We start from the raw sequence: 23673 nt of genomic DNA, 5'->3' as shown, positions 1-23673 counted from the left end.
CACATTTCTTGATCTGAATGTTTAATAGGTTTCATTAATTTAATATTTTCTTTCAGCTTAATACTGCCAAAAGAATATTCAAGTTATTGTATAGTATTTATTACAATAAATATTTTGAATAAATACTTGAAAAAATAGGAATTAGAATCATTAGAAATCTGAGTTTGACTAACACTCATTTCTATTGTATTTTTTACAATCTCTTTATCAAGTCACATTGTTTAATGCTCACAGTTTGCATTTAATTGTATCCATTATCATTACACTTATAACACTGTCATCCTTTTTATTAACTCCATTTAAATTAACATTCCTATTTTATTTAGTTATTTGCATATATTGTACATTCTCTATACCAAATCTAAAAATGAATCTATCTCTTTTTTGTTTTAATCAATATTTTGTTGTTGAGTGATGAGCAGACACACAATGCCGAATCATTTAATACTTTGCTGGACTACACGCATCATTTCCTGTTGTCCATAAATCTGGAGGTGATTGTTTATTGCTGTTGTGGCATGATAATTGATGGGATGTGAATGAACACATGATGATAAATGGTGCTGGTTATGTGTCTCTGTAAAGCAGTTTTATATTTAGCAAATTATGGTTATGATGATTAAGAAATCATCCTACCATTTTTTCAGTTAAGCTAAAAGCATTATTTTTCCAGTTCTTGCCAAAATGCTAATGTTTACGTGCTGCTTGATGCATGAAGTTTTTTATTAGAGCAATGTTTCAGGGAAATTTTAAATTTGACTGAATTTAAGCTTGTGGTATTCTGGTATGAGTGTGTGTGTATGGTTATTTATAATAAATTTTGGAGTATTATACCATACATTTATTGTTGGAAATTGTGCCCAATTTTTTCATACCCAATAGAGTTGGCTTTTCATTTGAAATTGCTGTAAATTATTTACAAACTGACTTATACACTCAATCTGAATCAGCATTAGTTTATAGTATAAATGGAGAGAGCCAATGAATTATGAACACTTCGAAGAAAGTTGACTGGTATTGGGCTGCAATTTTGAAGTACAAATTAGTATAAACATTTCTCCTTTGCATGAAAAGCACAGCTATCATATGTAACCTGGTTGAATTAAGGGGACACTTGATTTTGGGGTCAGTTATAGGTACTGTATAATTTCTACTCGCAATTTAAATTTATTGTAAATGCCCTTTTTAATGAAACATGGTTCAAAGTTCAAACATACATGGATCCTGGTGTTTTCTAAACAACAGTATTTAGAGATTCAAGAATGTTTCTCCAATGAGAGATATGTTTTTTGTTTTGCTTTGGATTTAAACATTTTAAATGTAAGAAATCAATTCTGTTATTGAGCAGAAGAATTATAGCACCACTTTCAAGAGAGCTGCATTTCCAGCATTCCTTACATGATTTATTGATACCATGTTTATGAACAAGGAAATCGGTCAAGAAAAATACCTGTTCGGAGTCTTTATTCCAGTCATTTTAACAATCTCTTAAATTCCCTGCTTTATGTCTCATTGTAAAGTTATTCCTAGAGCTGTTTATTATCACTAGATATGCATTCGGTTCTCACACCTATAATGAGGACAACAGGGAAGGTTTTCCTAATAAAGTGTGAAGATTTCACACGTCTCACAGACTGAGGTGACTTGCATTCTTAATGTCATCTAAAGAAATGTGTTAGACAAGTCGACAAACCAATTTAGCTTTGTCTTGTGTTTCTTTCAAATAATAAAACAGGTTACAGAGCAATTTTACATAAAATTAACAAAATAATCTTCACTTTACACAAATAAATGAATGAAATGATAATGGACAATGGACTGACAAAATTTGACAACAACAAAATGTTTACTAAATTTAGTCAGATTAACCCAAATGTAGTTAATTAAACATTTTAAATATCTTGTTTTACAACGTTTTTATAATGTTAATAAACAATTACTATTAAAATATATCTAAATTTTATATTGAAATCTAAATGTTAAACAAGAGATGACGTATATCCAGCAGCAGGTTATTGCAAATTAAACCTCAACAGTGTAATCAGGACCCTGACATTAAGCACTTATTAAATAGTGTATTAATATAGTATTTTCATTAATATTTTAAATATAATTAATATTAACTTATTTATAATAAATTCAAGAGAAAGCAATGCAAAGCAAAACATTAAACTAAAATAGTACAGTACCGGTCAAGATATCCCACAGTACCCGGATGTGTGGTGTGTAATTGGGAATATCAGAACGATGTCGGGAGTCGCAACTGACCAATCAGATTAAGGCATTCCAGAGAGCTCTGTAAACACTAAAATGATGTAACTCATAGAGTTATAAAAATGTATTTAGATTTATAAAATGTAATACTTAAAACATCTACTAACATGACAATTAATCGTATTTTATTATTACTGTACTTTTTACGTTTGGCGCCTCTGATAACACGAATAAACCCCTAATGTTCCTCCTCCCCCCTCCTCCTCCGTCCCCTCCTCCTCCCCGCCTCCATGTTAATCAGATATTGCCCGAGAAGGGCTCCACCGGCACGGGCTTTGTCATGCGCTTCTGCCGCTGCTGCTGCTGTTCAGACCGGCTGTAAAGTGAGCGAGCGCATGCTCCGCTTTATTCCGCATTTAAAATAAACATCTGCCTGAGAGAAACGCATACACCGGACTCGCTGGTGCACAACGCGGATATAACTGAAAGTTGGCGATTTGGTGAGTTCCTCTGGCGTGTTTCCGACGCTTTTGTCTCTGATGTCTGTTGCTTTGTTTTAGTGGCTTGTGCGAATGGGTCACACGAGTTTACGTTCAGTTTATTTTCGGAAATGTTTCATTTCTGTCGCGTTCACTTTCATTCTTTACGTACTTGCACTTTAATGCTGTATTTGAAAAGCACGCGTTGCTTGTCGTTTCGAAAACCCTTTTAGGATAAAGGTTAAATTTGAATCCTTGTAGATGGTTAACTGTTTATTCGTCTGTTGTGTGGAGATAGATTTTATTATGTGCATTTTACTAAAAAGTTTACTTGAATTTAAACAAACTGAAATTACTTGTCAACTTGCCAATTTGTTTGACTTTAAAAATAATATCCATTAAGTACATAATCTTCTTAATCAAATTTAAAAAAAATATATTAACAATTATGCAAACAATTTCTAACATATAAAAAAAGGATCTCAGGCTGCCATTAAGTTTTATTTCTTTTATAAAAGCTGCATGCGTGACACATTTCAGAGCTTCTGTTGAACTGCTGCTTTGGCTGTAGTTCCCCTAACAGCTTGCATTGTTTTATTAAATGGCCTGAGGTTAGGGAACCCTATATCCCCTCTTACCACACACACACATATGCACGTGCGTACACACTTTTGAACAGCTTAAATCCCTAACAACATGTGGTTCTTGCTGAACCAAACCTTTAGTCTTTTTAGACAGATTGTCCTGTCGTATAGCATAGAGAGAAATGTAAATATTGTGGAAGAGATGGAGTACCTAGGTTGTGCCCCAACGCCGCCTTTAGTATTTTTTCACTTTAGCTCAATTGGTCAAGCTTTGTTTTAGAGTAAAGATTGTTGGTTCGCATCCCAGGGAGCACACAAACACGGGTTAAATGTCTAAGCGTAGTTGCTGACTATCCCGTGACCAGGTGCCCATTGGGTCTTGCACGGGGGCCGAAGGGTGAGTGGGTCACTGGGTCACACACAGCAGGCAATGAAGCGTTCCCCTTTATTTGACAAACTGGTAAGAAGTATGCTACACCTCAAATGCAGTGTTTGTAGATAGATCAGGGTGTGGAAAGTTTGCTTTAACTCATTGTGCAGAACTTCTAAAATTGTTTGCGTCTGGTTTGCATTGTGCATGTGCGTATAATACAGGCATATGTGTTTGATTCGTTACATGCCCACTTATATTCAATTATTTAAATTAGTTATAGGAGTTATTCAAATGAGAGTCACCCAGTCTCCGACCTTAAATGAAAGAAAGCACTTGTCCATTCCTCGCACGCCTTTTATCCTCATTAAATGCCTGCATGCCCTGGGCTTCGTTTTCTTGCCGATCCCCTCACTCTCTCGAGGCCCAGAAGTGCAGCTGCATGGAGAACTCTGTGAAAGCTCCCAGATGTACTTAGCAAAGCTGACTTCTGCTGACAACCCCCTCGCCCCTTTAAGCCACCCTGTAATATGAGAAGTTTATCTGGTCTTATTGAGATGGTCCGTGCAGAGACAGTTATAGGGGAATTTGGTGGTATTCGTATGCAGGTGCGTATGCATTTGTGCTTTTGACTGCACTGTTGCTTGATGACCAGAGTTTGATTGTGTTGTTTTTTATTAGGGCCGCAAGATGTATTGAAAATTGCATTATCACAAATGTGCATGCATATTGCAATAAAATGTGCAGTGGTTTGCAATACCTGAATGATTTTGATACTTAACGTATACGTGTATAGTTAAAGCCTGGTGAGACAAAGGAAGTGATGCTTACTTTTTCCTAGAACGAATGTAAAGTATAATTTAAAAATATATATATATTATAATTAAATATGATTTTACACACTTAATGCATTATTATATTGTGCATCATATATTGCAGTTATCACATAACTTATCACATGATGCTGTAGTGCATATGTCTGAAAAGTCATTGTGTGCTGAGTTTAAGGAGGGTAAAGGTTTTCTAAATGTTCAGCTTGCTTAGATTGCAAAGCATAGGATGCAGTTGATGAATGAACATTCAAAGATCAGACTTTTATCTTATTTGTGATACCATTTTTATGCACATGAAATGTCTTGGTGAAAAAAAGGATAATAATAATTTTGTGCAGGGTCTTTTATTGCTGCAATATATTTGCTTTTCTTTACCAAACAGACATTATCTCAAAATACACAGTGCTTTTAAAGGTAACCATATGAATATTATAATACATGTATGCATTAACATCTGCATTATGAGCCAGCAACAAAATGAATAATACATTAACTTTCCCTACTCGCTAATATTCATGGGAAATTGTTTGTTTGGTCTACGCATAAAACTGAATTATTGCTAGATGTGAACCTGTTTCATGGCTCTTATTATAGCAGTCGCATCATGTCCCGCTGTATGGAAATACGTCTAGGCTATGTGATGATGGGATTTGGTCCTGTTAATGAGGATTACCTGTTGGCCCCAGAAAGGAGATAATTGGCCAGAGAGCTGGCGAGGGGGGAATGCCCGCAAACAAAAGAGTGTAGAAAAGCACATACCTCCTGAGACACACAATGGTAAGCTGAAACATCCATCTTAGAGAGAGGATCGTCAGATGACTCAATTTTTAGACTCTTGGTTTTCAAACAGTGCTGCTCTCAGGGCTGAAACATGATGCTTGTTATATGCAAAATTGAAAAGAATTCAGTCGTATGAAAAGCACAGAGCCATTCAAGGGTGGGATACAAAAAGAAAAGACCAAAGTTGTGCCGCCGCCTTTGGGTAAAAATGTTAAGAATGCCTTAATTAATGCATATTATACATGGATACAAGATGCAGAAATATGGAAAAGGGGCATAGTATAAAAGCACGTTTTTTGTGCCATATTGTGTGTTGTAGCACTTTGTATTAGTAATACCAAGTTAATAACATCAAACCAACCCAGTGTACAAAATATCTTTCCTCCTCACTAAAAAATAATTGTGACATACCCTGGTGCAGTGATTTATTTTCTTGGAGATTATAATATCAAGGTCATTAAGTTTATACCATAGTACTAAAAGGTCATCGTCAATATCCTGTTAACCACAATCATTGAATGCATGCATAATTTTAACATTTGTGAGTGACCCATTCTGTGAAAACTCAGCTCAAGTCTTTTATTTTTTTGCGATTTACTGTTTTCTACATTAAATCATCCTTCATAACGTAAAGAACATTATGTGAAAATATAACCTTGATAACTTTAGTACTGACTGAATAAGGTCATTTCAAAGATTGAAATCAATGTGAAATAAAATTTTAGTACTCCTAATCTCAAAATTATATTATGAGTTTGCATGTCGTATATATCTCCTATACACAATTCCTTAATCTTTCTTTTGTATCTCTTTCTAGTTACTTTCCCCAAGACTCTTATTCCAACATTGTGCCAGTCCAGTAAGTCCCGGCGCTCCATGCAGTCTCCGTACCGCCTGCCGCACCCCCTGCCCCCTCTGCCCGTCCGCAAGGGGGTACGAGGTAGGAGACCAAAGAGCGAGACCATCGCCATGCTGAAAGCTGCGGCCGAGGCTGCAGCTGCTGGATCCTCCACCTCGCAGAACGGCCAAATGCAGCCTACCGCAGCCAAGACCCCCATAAATGTACAACTGATGCCCAAACCCTATAAAAAGAGAGGACCCAAACCTGGCAGCAAGGTACATTTTTGTTTTTTAAGTTGGACAGGTCCTGTTTTTCCTGTGTTTTGGAAGCTTTGATTGTGTTTACGGTGCGCAATATAACATCTGTGCATGTTTAGTGTGTAAAAAACGCAGTATTTTTCACACAATTTACTTATCTCTATACCGCTGTTTTCACTGTCCTCAAAACGGGCTGATGTCTTTCTAGTTCTATGAAGTCCCTCCTTCAGAAATACGTGTCGAGATCTGATTGTGTAGTTTGTTTAGTGTGTTGTGATTCGATAGCAGCTTAGCTTGCCGTTAGCTTAGCTGGTGACTGACGTAATTTTGTAGGCGGAGTTTAGTCAAAAAACTGTTCTATTGACGTCATTAAAACAGGAAGTAGAGGGTTGTAGTTCAAACCGGCCGTTCGCTGTAGGCTTTAAAAAGGCGAATTCTGTTAAAGAAAATATATCGCCTGGCAGTGAACTTTATGCTTTATCATTTAACAGGTATTATTTATCCTATTATAGCAACATTACACACTAACTAGGGTTTAAAAAATGGGATCAGAAAGAATGTGACCTTTTAAAAGCTTTGGGATTTAATATTTCACAATCACAAAACTACAGTAGTGCTGTTTTGATCGTCTTTCTGGGAAACAATTACTTGTATCTATTTATTTGAGTCCAATATGTCTTTAGATCAAAGGTTTCAAGAAGGTTAATTATGTTATTTTCATACTTTAGGGGTGGATTAATTGATGGTTATTATTTGACAAGCTCTTATCAAAAGATTTACATGTAAAGTCTGATGCCAACAATAGCTGATTTAATGAAAAAAAATAATAATAATGAAAAGAGAAGAAAAGCTTAAAGAAAGAAGAAATCTGTAATTGATCATACTTTTGTGTGATTTGAGGGCATGTCACATGTCACAAGCAATTATTCAAATGAGACATTAACACATCCTTTAAAATCATTCCACGTGAACGGCGCATTAAACATGTAGGATTGTCCTCGTGGCAGGCGAGAATTGCTTGCAATAGACATAAGGCCTTGTAATCTTCAGGCATTGTTTCCAAAGATAGATTGTGGGCAAACAGTGATGGTTAGTGGTCGTTTGTGTATAATAAGTGTGTAATGTGAATTTATGGTTCCCCATTTATCTTCCTCCTTTACAGAGGAAACCGAAGCTTTCTCATTTACTTTCAAGCACCAGTTTGTCCTCCTCCGTGTCAGACGGGAGGCTGTCTAGCCTGCAGACAACGCGAGACTCAGGAGTCGTGTCCACCGGTAGGGTTCGGTTTTGTCTTATGCTTTCTGATAGATTTTTTGGGTTTTATGATTTTTGTGTGAATGGAAAAAAACTAAACCTAATGGTCTAATTGCTTAATTGAAGCATGAAATGCTTGAAATGATGTAATGTATTATACACTCTCCGAAGAAAGGTACAAAAGCTGGCACTGGAGCATTGACTACCCATTTAAAAAGTATACATTTGTATCTATATAGTGCATTTTAGTGCACAAAGGTGCATGCTGGTTCAAAATTTATACATATCTGTACTTAAATGCTACATATTAGTGACTTTTTTTAAAAGGTAGCATCCCAGGTGACAGCTTTTGTACACTTTTTTTGGAGAGTGTTGGACCTTTTATAACCATCAATATTTTTCAAATATGGGTGATTCTCATGAAATCCAGATTTATAAGGTGTCCAGCATCAGAATTTTTTAAAAGCCCTTGAAGCCCTTGTTTTTTTTGCACATATAAGATTAAGGTCTGAACTGACCAGTGTTGGGTAAGTTACTCAAAAAAAGTAATTAATTACTAGTTACTAATTACATCTTCAATCATGTAATTAGATTACTTTACAAATTACTCTCTCCAAAAAGTATTTAATTACTTATTACTAATTACTTTCTAAATCCTATTTAGTATACAGGTATGATACAAGGATAGGCTTGAAACGGCTCGAAGAAATAATATATAAAAGTACATAAATTATTCTGGTCCCGCTTTAGGGTCCAATTCTCTCTAACTAATTATTAACTACTTTTGCCTCAATATCCAACTACTGCTTATTAATACTAAAGAAGTTGTTAATTTAAGTATTGGTAGAAATGGGGAGGGTTAAAGATGTAGAATAAGGTTTTGCAGAATCAGGCATTAATATGTGCTATTAAGTATTAATATACAGCCATCATCTCATTAATATTAATGCTAATAATAATCAACCAGTTAATAGTGAGAATTGTAAACTAAAACCATGTTAAATCCACTATTGTGTTTAAGTATGCATAATTGTTTTACAGTCCATACACAGTTAGTTACATCAGAAGTAACTGTAATTAGATTACAAGAAAAATAAGAGTAATCCCTTACTTTACTTTTTCATAGGAAAAGTAATTAAATTACAGTAACTAATTACTTAGTAACTAGTTACACCCAACACTGGAACTGACTAACCATTATTTTTAGAGGATTTAAAAAAAAATTTCCTGTAGAATTATAAAAAATTTTAGATTATCAAAAAGTATCATTACTGGAACATGATATTACATTAAATATATGCATTTACAAACGAAACATTTCATGTTTCGGAAATGACAACTAAAAAGTTTAAATCGTAACTTTTATCTGGAGAGAAAAATTAAGAGATGCTTACCTGGTAGCCATCTTGAGCGTCACAGTCAATTATGTCACTTCCAACAATTTTTTTTTAAATTGTTAGTTCCTTGAGGGCTAAACAATGTTTGAAAATTGTTGTAAAGGATGAGAAAATTGGTCTTGGACACATTTATATTTCTTATTATCGTCTCTACATTTACCAATGATCACCAAATACCACATGTTTCTTTACTGTAAATGTTTATAATATAACATGCACTGAAGCTTTTTATTTTTTTTAGATTTTTTAATTATAAATATTTCCATGTCAAAGAACCCTAATCCAGTCATGGACACGTTGCGGTAATGAAAATGTTCCCCTTTAATGAGGAAAAAAACAACAAAATTGGTTTGTATGATGTCATTTGAAATCATGTGCAAAATAGTACACGAAGAGATGTTTGTAACTGTATGCTTCTTATTTTGATAGCATTTACTTTTTTTATCAAAATGTTTCATGACACCTCATAAGTCTAATTTTGCGAGAATCATACATATTTGCTATTCTCTTTTCAGTATATTTAATGTTTTCTGTCTCATTATGGACATTAAAGACCAATGCTGCGTCCGAAACCGCCTACTTCATACTATATAGTACGCGAAATGCAGTAGGCGAGGCGATTAGTATGTCCGAATACATAGTATTCAAAAAACAGTACCAAAAGTACCCGGGTGACCTACTACTTCCGGTTAGATTTTGCAGTGTGCATACGATGGACACTTCACTATCCCATGATGGCCAGGCAGAGTAGTTATCCAACGAAGAAGAAGAGGCTGTTTTCGCGCTGGAATGACATGACATAATGACGACGTATGTCACGTGATGTAGCAATATGGCGGATGTAGTACGTCTGAATCTCATTCATACTACCAGAATTCATACTATACAGTACCTACTGTTTTAACGGCAAGTAAGTAGGTACTTCATCTTATTCAGTACCTACTATACAGTATGCGGTTTCGGACTCAGCCCATGTGTCTTTTTTTAAAACCAAAGGTTTAGAGAACTTACCATTTTAGTTTAAGTGTCCTGTTGTCAGGCATAACTAATTTCTCCATTTCTTTAAACTAATTAATTTCTCAAGAAGTCTGCTCGGCACTTGAATTGTTTTTGTTTGATGTAGCCTGTTTCTCTACATACAATAGTATTACAGATGACACTGTTGACAGATATGTGGTTCAGCAGGTTGATGTAACATGTTTATGTTTTTTGATGTTTCCTGCAACATGACTTAGCATTATACCCCGCAGCCCTTTAAAGAATATTTAATGAGCGTTATAAATCACATTTAAATTAGATGAAGTTCATTGCATAAATTATAAAAGCCTCAAGGTAATTTTTACTAATATACACTGTTAACGATTTCCCTGTATTTTTACAGTACGGTACTGGCAGCACGGTTGCCAGTAAGTTACTGTATTTTGGTTTTACAGTACTGTACTGTAATACCATTTTACAGTACACAAACTAGTACTGTATAGTTACAAAGCAGTACTGTACTGTAATTTTACAATATTTTATTACAGTAGTCTATTTTTTACAGTAATTTACTGTAATGTCTATATTGACCCATAAATACTATTTATTACTTATTACAGTTAATACAATAATATTATATAAAATAGCTAGAGATTTAGGTTTAAATCTATAGTTATTAATATGGTAAAAATGCTAAATTAAAACATAATGAATTAAAAGGCAATCCAAGCAATGTATGTATCAAAATTTTATTTAAAAAAACATTTAATTGAAACAAACATATTTAAAACAAGATTTTAAACAATAATAAACATATAATCAAGTAACATAAAATAAAATCAACAAGTATAAACAAGTTTGGAGACCCCTGCTGTAACATATTTAACTCTGGCAAATAGAACACTGTTCCATAGTTTGAAGTTTTCAGTTTAAAGTCCATCATCGACTAAAAGGTAACATTTCACTGTGGTAAAAACAACACTGGCCCATAGTTTTAAATATTCTACTTGAATTTCATTTAACACTAAAAATAAATGCATTAAACTGTGGCAGACAGACCACAGTGGCCTTTACTTTGAAGTCGTCCATTCGAACTCAATCAGGGACTGCATGAAGCTGTTCACATGGGGGTTAATGGCCACAGCTTTTCTCTGCACCAAGTTCCTTGTCTTTTTGCTTGCTCCTTGTCTGGATGTGCACTTTTTCCCATCTTTGGAATTAATTCTATCCAGAAACCTGTTAGAAATATCATAAACATTAAGTCAACAAATATAAGATAGAAAAAGATTCTTAAAAAATTTAACTCAGCCTTGAATTTACTCCTATTCTGAAACCTTTTGCTCTTATTCTACTGTTCCACACCTAATTTCACTAAAATACAGAAGATTCACTTACCGCTGAACAAACTCTTTCCTCAATGGACAGCATCCACATGGATCATGTCATGATTGAATGTCCTGAACAGAAAGTACAATTGTTACTGATTTGGACACAACTTTTTATTCTGAAAACAAAATCTTTTGTCAATAAAGTCCAGGGACACCTCTGCTAAATAAATACAATTATTAAATTAAATTTCTTATAACCAAAGTCTGAATATTTCTGTTTGTATATTTCTACATGGCAAACTAAGACAATTGTGTACATGTTGTGTATGGTCGTGTTACAGTGTTGTGTGTGGGAATAGTGAATGAGTGTATACATGGGTATTTAAAGAAACTGTAGTGGTAAAGTGCAAACTTACCGAACATAATGTGCTTGGTGTGTGTCTGGTATCACACGTTGTGCCTCCACATCTGCCTTAACTCCTGAAAAGTGCAATGACACTCAGGTAAACTACAAATAAAAAGTGATTAGCCACATTCCTGTGTAATTTTGCATGTGACGTGAAAGCATTTAATATTGCAGTCGAAAAAATACATGACTTGTAACTGTACATCATGTACTTGCCTGGTGCCTTTAAAGATGATCCATCTTACCCAATCCAGCTTACAAGCAATGGTAAGCCTGTAAAAAAGACAAATGTTACAAAATCTGTTAGCCATAGAAATAAATAGACATTGTGAAGGAAATGGTAAAAGAAAATTTAGTAACACTTTACTATAAGAGTTTATTCCTTAACATTTGGTAATGCCTTAGCTAATATGAACTAACAATGAACAATATATTTTACAACATTAATAATATTTGATAATGTTCATTGTGCAGAGACAAAGTGATTGATTTAAAAATTTATTAAGTGTTTAAATCTAATATCATGCTATGCTAACAAATAAAACATTACTGTAAGTGTTAAGTCAGTTGTAAAACAAATATATAAATATATAAATATTATATATATATATATATATATATATATATATATATATATATATATATATATATATATATATATATATATATATATATATATATATAATATATATATATATATATATATATATATATATTAGTTGTTATATTATATATTATATCTAAATATCTAAATAAGTCTTTTTTTAATTATAACATCTTGTCTACAGAAAATCTCTGAAAATGTCTCGTTTAGTGCAGAAAATAGCGATTTATAGTGATAAGGTAAAAAGACTGTCCCTTTAATGTTTTACCCGGACCGGCTGCGGTGTAACACGCTATTTCACGCAAAGTTTTTTAACAAGTTAGTAGCTAGCTGCTCACTTTAAAGATAAACATGATCGCCAAAATCTGAGCAATCCTGGTGATGCCAGTTTCCTACACGATGTTATAATGGACTATTTTACATCCAGAGATGAATGATCAGATGACAGAGACGAGAAGACAAAGGTACGTAAATGCGGAGCCCATTCTCTTTTCGTGCATTGATTTGATGTGTTTTGGAAACTTATATATACAGCGTGTAATGCATCTGAAGTGGTGGAAACAATATGCCATAAAAATGTATTGGACAACTTACTGGACGTGTAAAACGCTTTAGAGAAGATATTCTCTGCTTTTGCTGATATACCGTAATATAACTTAATAACAACAACAATAAGCGCGGCAATCCCTTTCGTTCATCTGATATTAAGAGGAGCCCAGGTCTGAATGATATTTGGTCGAAGTTAAAGCTGCGATGAAATCGATGCATGTATCCAGTTAAATATGAGGTTTCTTGTTTTCACTTCTGTGGAGGAGGACTGCGGTACTACAGTATGATGTGTACGGCGTGTCAAGTCCTATCTGTTTACAACCACGAGTCAGCCTTGCCAAACAGTCGAACTTAATACTTTTCTCTGACGCTAACTGAACGGATGAAACGCCGAGATAAACGACCGTTATGCTGGGACCGCAAGACCGCGCTGGCGGGTGGTCTTTGTCCATTTCGTTAAAAATAGTTTCATTGTCACCACACTTTCAACACAATATAAACTCACCAAAACCCTCATAATTTAGTTAAAACAACCCTATATTCATTAAAAAAAAAGGTGTAAAGCGAGTTAAAGCAGCGGTAGACATCTGTGTGTAAGCTTACTTTCTGGGGGAGATTGAAACTTTGTTGGCGACCGTTTTTCTCTCTCATTGCACGTTTAAAACAATATTGTGACAAACTATTGACAACATTCTTAAACTAAAAATTAAGTTTTCATGAAACAGAAATATTTCAAACTTACCGAACTGCCAGAAATCAATCGTCCTCCTTCAGCTGCAGCCAGGAGTTGTGCTCTCTCTCCCTCTGTGTGATTTGACGTTGGCGCACTTTCTCTGATTATTGCAAGTACACCTGGCACATTACAGCAATGGCTACAGCAAGGTTACATCAAGACCAAAATATACTGTAAAATTTTCCCGCTCAAACAAATTTACCCAGAATGCATTATGAACTGCAGTACTGTACTGTAATGTATACATACAGTATAGTACTGTGGATTTTTACAGTAATGTACTGCTAAATCTACAGCGACATCTAACAGTGTATATATAAAACCAGTTCCCATTAAGTTCACACAAATGTCCCACTTGAGATTATTGCATATCATCTATGTTTGGGTCCAACAAAACTAAACTTTTTTCTGAAATGTAAATTTAATTTATTATATATTTTTTGAAGTGTCACTTGGTTTTGTTAGTGCCTAAAAATGTTAACTCTTTTGGTGCCTGTAAATGTTTTGTGTCATGGTCCACAACTGACTGTCCATCTTCCTCATGCCTCTTTAGTTTGCGTGTACGTGAACAAACATGGAGAATCTGGGCCTCACCTTGACCGCAAGCTGTTATTGCAGCTGCCGGATCATTTCGGGCCAGGCCCTGTGAACACGGTTCTGCAGCACGCGGTCCAAGCCTGCGTTGACTGTGCGTTTCAGCCCAAAGCCCTGTTTAGCTTTCTGCAGTCGCAGTCTGATGGAGGAGAGATCATCAGAGGTGAGTCTGATCTGCCTCTTTTTTTAATTAATGTGGGACATTTCTATGTCTTAAAGGGATAGTTCACCTGAAAATTTTAATTGGTGTCATCATTTACTCACCCCCTTGTTGTTGCAAACCTGCATATATGTAGATATTTGAAGGAATGTTTGCAGCCAAACTGTTTTTGAGCAGCATTGACTTCCATATTTTAATTTCTTTTATGGAAGCCAATAGTGCTTCTGTTTCCTGAGTCATTACAAATATCTTCCTTTGTGTTTTGCAGAACAGAGAAATGTATACAGGTTTGTAACAACATGAGTGGGAGTAAATGTTGACAGACTGTTTATTTTGGGTTTCCTGATTTATACCTGAAGAATATTTAAAATTTATTAGACACTTTTTGGACTTGTCCCCACCTAGACTGATCATTTAAGTTTTCCCAGGCAATAAATGTACACAAGATACAACTTGTAGGGTAAATGTCTGTAAGCAACTTTAGCAGGTGTCATTACGGCATCCTTGTGTTCTTGTAGCTCTGTGGTAGAGCATTGCGTTTGCAGCGGAAAAAGTGCGAGTTCGTTCCAAGGGAACTCACATATGGGTTATTCTCACGAAATCCACGTGTCCAGCATTATTTTTAAAAAGCCCTTGAAGCAATATTTTTTTTTGCACATATAAGATTAAGGTTTGAACTTACTATAACCATTATTTTTAGAGGATTTAAAAAAATATTTCCTATAGAATTATTTACATTTTTTTAGATTATCAAAAATGATCATTACCGCAACATGATATTACATTAAATATATATTCATTTACAAACTCGTGTTTCGGTAATGAGAACTAAAAAGTTGTCTAGGTACTATGACAAACAAAATTTTTACTTTTATCTGAAGAGAAAAAATAAGAACTGCTTACGTGGTAGCCATCTTGAGTGTCACAGTCAATTATGTCCCTTACAACAATATATTTTTTGAAAATGTAAGTTCCTTAAAGGCTTAAACAATGATTGAAAATTGTTGTGGAGGATGAGAAATTTATATTCCTTATTATTGTCCCTACATGTACCAATGATCACCAAATACCACATGTTTCTTTACTGTGAATGTTTATAGTATAACATGCACTGAAGATTTTTATTTTTTAGATTTTTTAATTATACATTTTCCAGTCATGGACACATTGCGGTAATGAAAATTTTCCTCTTAAATGTGGAAAAAACAACAAAATTGGTTTGTATGATTTCATTTGAAATTATGTGCAAAATAGTACATGAAGAGATGTTTGCAACTGTATGCTTCATATTTTGATACTCTTACTTTGCATTTACTTTTTTTATCAAAATTTTTCATGACACCTCATGAGTCTAATTTCGTGAGAATCACCCATATGGATAAAATGTATATCTTGTAAGTCACTTTGGACGAAAGCATCTGCCAAATGCATACATGTAAATAAAACTTTCTTTTATTTAAAAATGTAGATACTGAAATCCAAAATTAAGGCCATGATCAGATCATCTTTTAGGACATTTAACAAATAAAAAATACATTACATCGTTGTATGAGATGAATAGAGTATTTATGTAATGTGAAGCTGGTTTTGAATAGGTACAGATATGATCTATTTTAGAAAGCCAAACTGCTGTCAACAGTTTGTGTGTCTTGAACTAAAGGAAGAAGTGAAACATGGGCGTGTGTGCTGAAAAGAGAAGGGTGTGTGTTGTGTTAATAGAGAAGCCTGTGTGTGCACAGCTGATCAGTCATCAGACTGCGAGTAATAAGGGGTGACATCTGTGTGTGTAACCTGGTTTGGTTGAGACGTTCCCTGGGGAATTGTGCATTTGTGTTTCCGCGTCTATATTTGAGTGCGTGCATGGGGCGGGGTCCACACCGGGACCTCGGTGCCATCTGTCGCGACGCCCTGGCCCCTTAATCGCACGTATTTAACCGGATCAAACCCCCTTCCCCAAAGCAATCCTACATTTGATTTAAAAATCATGTGGGGGTGGGAGCGTTTTGGTACGGCACGTGTGAGATATTTGTTTTTACAGTATTTCTGCTTTGCATAAACTCTCCATTTTCGATTTCAGTTCGTTCAGAAGGAGGGATTCACTATGTCAAGCTCCCCACGGCCTCCAGCGCATCTTTTGTTTTGCGCTTTTTAGAAACGTTGTGTCACCATCTGCAGTGTGATAACCTGTTCAGCAGCCAGCCATTCAGTCCACTCACAGCCAACACGCACACATCCTACGACAGGAGCAAGTCAGGTATGGTTTGTGTCCACAGAATATTGTACCATGCATTCTAGATACACATCTTTCACATCATGTTTTTGTTGTTGTTTCTGTAGTAAAAGAGGAGACATCAGAAGCAATGTCTGTTGCACGGGGTACGAGACGATTCAACAGAGATTCAGCTTCATACACAGCTGCCATGTCACCCAAACTACACAGGACAGAAGCTTTGCCCTCAGACGGTACGGCCCGTTGGGCACACCTTTATGTTTGTAGATGTCTGAATTTAAGAAGTCGATCAATTTCATGCACATGCAGATTCAGATCAATTCTGATTGGTGCTATTGAGTTTTATTTATTCTTGCATTGCATTAGCAGCACAAAAGTCATGAGTTTGATCACATGTATACTAATAAAATGTACTAATGTACTAATATACTAATATGCTACTTTTAGCATAGCTTAGCACAATCCATTGAATCTGATTAGACCATTAGCATCGTGCTAAAAAATAACCCAAGAGTTTGGATATTTTTCCAATTTAAAACTTGACTGTTCTGTAGTTACATCGTGTACTAAGACCGACAGAAAATAAAAGTTGCGATTTTCTAGGCAGATATGGCTAGGAACTATACTCTTATTCTGGCGTAATAATCAAGGACTTTGCCGCCGTAACATGGCTGCGGAGGCGCAATGATATGACGCAGTGCCCGAAAATAGTCCCCTGCCATTGAAAGTTACTAAGAGGACTATTTCGGCTGCTGCGTAACATTATTGCGCCTCCTGCAGCCATGTTACAGCAGCAAAGTCCTTGATTATTACGCAAGAATGAGAGTGTATATATAGTTCCTAGCCATATCGGACTAGAAAATCACAACTTTTAATTTTATGCCGGTCTTAGTGCATCTTATGGCGCTTTTCCATTGCATAGTACCCCACGGTTTGGTTTAGTTTGGGTCGGGTCAGCTTACTTTTGGGAGCTTTTCCATTGGGTGCAGTTCGTAGTACCCGATAGTTTTTTTCTTACCACCTCAGTTGGGGTTCCAAGCGACCCGAGCTGATACCAAACGTGACGCGAAAACACAACAGCGTCATCGCTATAATGTAGATTAGCTTTTTACCTGTGCTAGCTTGCGCTGTCTCTAGCAAACATGTTGTCATCTGTGCTCTGCTATAAGTTCCCAAACTCCATTTTAGTGATGAAAAACATCCACAGGTTGAGAATCAGGAACACCATAACAGTTTTTTCCAAACTTGCAGTTTGTGGCGGAACGTTCGTGGCGAGCACATCAGCATTACATGCTTAAATGCAACTTCAATGAGGCTCAGCGGAGCGCCGTCGACTGACGCCGCGGTGTTTGAACAGAAACTGTCATGTGAGACAGAGTTAACGTTAGTGATAAACGCGATGTGCAAACATCTATTTGTGGTGGCCAATTGTAATTTTGTGGCGGACTGAGAAATAAATAAATGTATGGGAATGTACAAGGACGCTCTCACTTGTATGATGTCACAGCAGTAGGCAGCGAAAATATAACAACACGCCTATAATCCCTCCCACTCCGAAGTGATACCAGACTCGATGGAAAAGCTAACCACGCCAAAGTGAGGTGAGCTGACCTGACCCAAACTAAACTAAACTGTGGGGTACTATGCAATGGAAAAGCGCCATTAGTACCGGGTCTGGTGGTACCACTTTTAGCATAGCTTAGCATAATTCATTGAATCTGATTAGACCATTAGCATTGCGCTAAAAAATAACCAGAGAGTTTGGATATTTTTCCTATTTTAAACTTGGAGGTCAACTGAATGGATTCCAAAATGGAAAAAAATCAAATGTTTAACCCTAGGGGAGCTGGAAAATGAGCATATTTTCATATGTGCAGTGTCCCTTTAAAGTCTAATAGTTTAAGCGCATTGTAAAACATTTTTATTGTTTTGTTGGCATCATTGTAAAATTGCTTTGAAGTTGTGTGCCAGCATACGGCTGTTTGGATTATAAGCTCTGATCGAAGACATGTTTCTACTTGTTAGTCGCTTATATTCATGCACAAAACAGGAATCCTGTCCTACCGTTTGCTTTGGTGTGGGTTTATGTTTTAGTAAAAAATGTTTGTGTGTGCGCGACAGTGTGCGGGCAGACTTGTAGTCTCTAGCTTATTATTTAGGTCAGGGGTCTCCAAACTTTGGGCAATCTGGAGGGCTACTTTTTTGATATAGTCTACTATTTGATATAACAACAGTGCCTCTTTCTCTCTTTTGTTTCTTACTATTGGTCTAATTCCATTATAGCAACATCTTTTGAGGTCTTATATAGAATTTATAAGATTTATATCTTATATAGACAATAATACAGTAAACCCTGCTGCTGGTTGCTTGAATTTATTACCATCAGGCCTCTATGACAGATTTTACTTGTTGATTTTATTTTATTTTACTTATTTATCATTGTTAAAATGTTAACATACATAAAAAAGCCAAGCTAATATAAAAAATATGTAATAAATAAATATTTAAATTTAAGCGCGTAATAGAATGTGCTTTGGTGGGCAACTCCGTGTGGGCAACCTGGTGCCCGTACGCACCATGTTGGAGACCACTGATTTAGGTGAACTCTATCGGTGAGTTTCTTGGACAGGAAAATATAACAAGTTTTAATAAACATGCCTCACTAAAAACTTTACTTGTGTGCATTTTGAGGCAAAACAAAGGGCACTGATGGATTTTAAGATATGAAATTGCAAGTTGTTTTCAGTTAGCTCTTATATTTATTTTAGTCTAATCCGTGCCTGGGAAACTTTCCCATAAACCTACTATATGCTATATGTTTCAGTTACATTTTATACATTTGGCAGACATTTTCATCCCAAGCAACTTACAGTACATGCAATCTATACATTTTAATCAGTAGGAGGGAATTAAACTCATGATTTTTGCATTGCTAATTTAATGATTTACCATATGAGCTGCAGGAACATTAGATACATTTAAGTACTATGTACATAAAAAGCTGTAAAATGCCTATGTATAAACCTTATAAATCTTAACAACAGAGACCGTGACACACGAAGAAAACGGTGCAACCACAGACCAGCAGTTCTCAGAAGAGTCCATGGACTCGGCCTCTAATTCTGTGGCCCCTCGGGCGCCTGCGCTCCGGAGCCCATCTGAATATCACAGCCCGGCCAGCGGCAGCCCACACTACTCCTCTCAGCCTCCACCACTGCGCAGGCTCTCCTCCAATCCATCTGAGCTCGGTCCTGCACGCACACACAGACGCGTGGAAGGTAGGCTATGTAAGAAAGCTTTGTTTAAGCACCTTCACATATACTGTTCGGTTACATTTAAAGGGATAGTTCACCCAAAAATGAAAATTCTGTCATTACTTACTATCATGTTGTTACAAACCTGTATACATTTCTTGGTTCTGATGAACACGATGGAAGATATTGTGAGGAATGTTTGTAATCAAACAGTTTATGAACCGCATTCACTTTCATAGTATTTGTTTACAATCATTTCTCAAATTATCTTTCTTTGTCTTCGTCAAAACAAAGAAATGTATACAGGTTTGTGACAACATGAGAGTGATTAAATGATGGCAGTTTTTTTTCCATTTTTGGGTAAACTGTCCCTTTAACTCTTTCACCGCCAGCGTTTTAAAAAAAAAGTTGCCAGCCAGCGCCAGCGTTTTTCATGATTTTCACCAAAGTTTAATGTCTTCCAGAAAATGTTCTTTTTCAAATATATAAACATACAATATACCAAATGAAAGAACAGACCCTCTGCTTTCAAACAAAAAAAACGTTTCATCCTACCTTCAGTAGTTCTTTTGTAATCAGCTTTTGAATATGGGTAGGTTTCTGCAAAAACACCACATTTTGAGCAAAAAGCAGAGATAATTCCATTTTTGTGACGGACTTTTCATAGAGATCCCATTCAGAGCGATCTTTAAAACAGACACGGACATGCAGCAGCTTGCCATAGGGCAATACTTCCGGTTTTAAAAAGTTGCGGAAGGACGCCACCTAGTGGATAATAGCGGTATTGGGGAAAGACGGAAAAACTCGTCATTGGCGGGGAAGCGTTTTCTCTTGATTGACGAGATATCTTGTCAATGGCGGGCAAAGAGTTAAGATTTTATTACTTGGTTTGCTCTGATTTATGGGTAAAACCTTATAACTTTCATTAGTAACATCAAAAGTGAAGGGTGTTGTTAAACATTTATTAATGCCGATTGAATTTGGGTTTTTAAATACATTTCCCAAAAATGTCTGTCAAGCAGTTCCCACCAAAAATGTGACCCTACCTGTAAAAACCAAGCTAAAGTCTTTTTTTTTACATAAAATCATCCTACATGAAATGTGAAAATACAACCGTAAGGTCAAATAAATGTAAAATCAATGAGTAAAATCAAACTTTGAGGCTCCTCATCTCAAAATTAGATTGACAAAAGGTCACAAATTCATGCCATAGGCTGAACAAGGGTTACTCATATCCCTCGAAAGGGAACTATAACAATGTATCTTAAAAGGTAACACAATGTAACCTTGCTCTCACTTGAAATGTGTCCCCACATTTAGTCCTTGAATTTGAAGGTATTGGATCTGGAAAGTCCTTGAAAGGTCCTTGAATTTGAAGTTAACTAAGGTGTGGGAACCCTGGAGCTAATGTTTTTAATGATAAAAGACTATAAAAGTTATAAATTAATGGATTTGGCATTTTTTGGAGTCAATCGTTTATGGTTTATTTTAGGGTTTGTATCTCTATTGTGCACATTTTTTTGTGTGTTTTTTACACTGTTTTTGGAACTGAAGGTTAGATTGATATTGTTTTACCTGCTCTGAATGAATTCAGTCAAGCAACTCGACCTACGCGATCATCTTAAGAGACTCTGATCTAATTCTAGTCTGTGATAACCACTCGTATCAGTTCCTCACAGAGCAGTTGTTTGAGGACCAGATGTTTTTTCTTCAATCAAATGTCAATTGGCACAATAGGCTTTGATATGGATTAAAGCGCGTTAGCAGCTCGAGGGCCATATTTATTTAAAAATCATTTAAGAGTGGGTGTGTGCTGTTCAGGGTTCGGTTTCATTTTTGCCTTAAAGTGACTGGGACGAAATCTGTCAAAGAAGCACTGATCCTATACCAGCACATCCATTGAAAGATATTTAATAAGCATATTTAATTTCCTAAAATATACATCAGTTTAGAAGAGGATAAGCATGGATTTAATTACATGGTGATTAAAAATAAAACAAGTTATGTTTCATTTCTGCTTAACTACTCATGGAAACCACATATAACCTGTTTAATGCCCTATTTTTAGTCTTCAGGCTAGGTTATAAATAATCCAGCTACCATACTAGCATTTTGAGGCACACAAGTATAACACACACATCATGGCAATATGCAAATTTTTTCAAATGCACCTTAATACCTGAATGATCTACTGCAATTGTTAAAATGTGCAGTGTATGACCAAGATTAGTCTAGCTTGGTTTAATGTTTACATCGCCTTCTATTTAACCTATTTGAAAAAACTTTTAATATTCTAATCTATTTAGGATAATTTAAGTGTGTTCGGTTACATGTGTGTCCCATGTTGTCTGTGTATCACCTTGTTTCTTGAGAATCGCGTTTCGTTTCACAGTGTACAAGTGTTCTGGGACAGACAAGGTTTAGTTTAAACCAGGACTAGGGCTTAATTATATATTATGACATTTAAGTAGTTTTTTACATATATGCTTTACAAAAAACATAACTGATGCATCTTGAGACAAAAAATGGCACAGATAGATATACAGTTATTTTTAGATATACATATGAAAGCTGTTTTCAGTAAAGGCACTCTAATCTTGAACCAAACTTAAAGGAAAACACCACTGTTTTTCAATATTTTACTATGTTCTTACCTCAACTTAGACGACTTAATACATACTTATCTTTTTTCAATGCATGCACTTAATCTTTGTATAGCACATCGTGAATGTGTTTGCATTTAGCCTAGCCCCATTCATTCCTTAGGATCCAAACAGGGATGAATTTAGAAGCCACCAAACACTTCAATGTTTTCCCTATTTAAAGACTGTTACATGAGTATTACACGAGTAAGTATGGTGGCACAAAATAAAATGTATTGATTTTTTTTTTTAAATGAGAACTATATTGTATGGTGGAAAAGCACTTACAATTACAGCACTTTGACACCTTAAGTGCACGCATTAAAAAAATATAGGTATGTATTAATTAATCTAAGTTGAGGTAAGAACATAGTCAAATATTGAGAAACTGTAGCGTTTTCATTTAAGGTCCATCCAAGAAAGCTCCCCATTATGGTTGAAATGACAATGGAAGCTGCTTCACTTCAAAGTGCACTGTATGGAGTGCACTTTAACTACCAAAACTTAAAAACAGCTGCCGTCTGTATCACCCTAATTTTTTTATTTAAACTTACTTGACTGCCTAAAGGCACAATCCAAAATTGGATTAATATGAAGAATAAACAAGTATTTCCCAGATAACAGAGCACTATTAACTAAATTAAACATACAAAACTGTGGTCACAAGGCAAATGTAGTGTGGTGAAGGCTGTAGATTCAGTTTGGGAGTTGAGACGTCAACCAGATTTATATTACCATTAATCATCATAATCAATAAATACATCAAGCTGTTCAGTGCATTTGCTCCTGACTGTAATAATGCTACAGCGCCTCCTTGTGGATTTATCATTCATTTTCACTTCAAATGTGCCTCATTTTTCTATTTGACACAGAAAAACTATTTCATTTTCAGATTTAGTACCATGATTTTTTTCCATTGTCAAAAACAAGTTTTTGGTTGTTTTATTGTTTTGTTATTATGTGCATTTTATTTATTTTTGTATATTTTATGTTTCTCTCCTGTAGCTGCTAGCTCAACTACCGGTCCAGATCATCAAGCAGCAGAGAGAGATTCCTCCAGATCGTCCAATAAGAGTCCATCATCCTGGAGTATAGAGGAAGTGATGCAATTTGTGCGTGATGCTGATCCTCAGGCACTGGGCCCGCATGCAGAACTCTTCAGGAAACATGTGAGCATTAAATAACA

At 35.5% G+C, this 23673-nt stretch overlaps 1 protein-coding gene and 1 long non-coding RNA gene across 2 annotated transcripts in view; one reads left to right on the top strand and one right to left on the bottom strand.

Moving 5' to 3' along the window:
- Positions 1 to 23673, top strand: part of scml2 (Scm polycomb group protein like 2) — a 31155-nt gene that overhangs the window by 5987 nt on the left and 1495 nt on the right. Inside the window, exons 8-14 of the mRNA XM_065241114.2 lie at positions 6078 to 6376; positions 7521 to 7632; positions 14161 to 14364; positions 16439 to 16615; positions 16699 to 16824; positions 19636 to 19869; positions 23493 to 23656. Of these exons, the coding sequence (XP_065097186.1) occupies positions 6078 to 6376; positions 7521 to 7632; positions 14161 to 14364; positions 16439 to 16615; positions 16699 to 16824; positions 19636 to 19869; positions 23493 to 23656 (1316 nt within the window). The remainder of the gene's footprint in view (positions 1 to 6077; positions 6377 to 7520; positions 7633 to 14160; positions 14365 to 16438; positions 16616 to 16698; positions 16825 to 19635; positions 19870 to 23492; positions 23657 to 23673) is intronic.
- Positions 10721 to 13919, bottom strand: LOC135718823 (uncharacterized). The gene is made up of 5 exons (XR_010520916.2): positions 13617 to 13919; positions 11938 to 11994; positions 11732 to 11795; positions 11383 to 11444; positions 10721 to 11223 (listed from the first exon to the last, which is right to left on the bottom strand). It is a non-coding gene; the product is annotated as an uncharacterized lncRNA (long non-coding RNA).

This window comes from Paramisgurnus dabryanus, chromosome 14, assembly GCF_030506205.2.
Source record: "Paramisgurnus dabryanus chromosome 14, PD_genome_1.1, whole genome shotgun sequence".
In the NCBI taxonomy this organism is placed as follows: domain Eukaryota; kingdom Metazoa; phylum Chordata; class Actinopteri; order Cypriniformes; family Cobitidae; genus Paramisgurnus; species Paramisgurnus dabryanus.
Note: the sequence above shows the minus strand (reverse complement) of the source record. Positions and strands in the feature narration are given on the sequence as shown.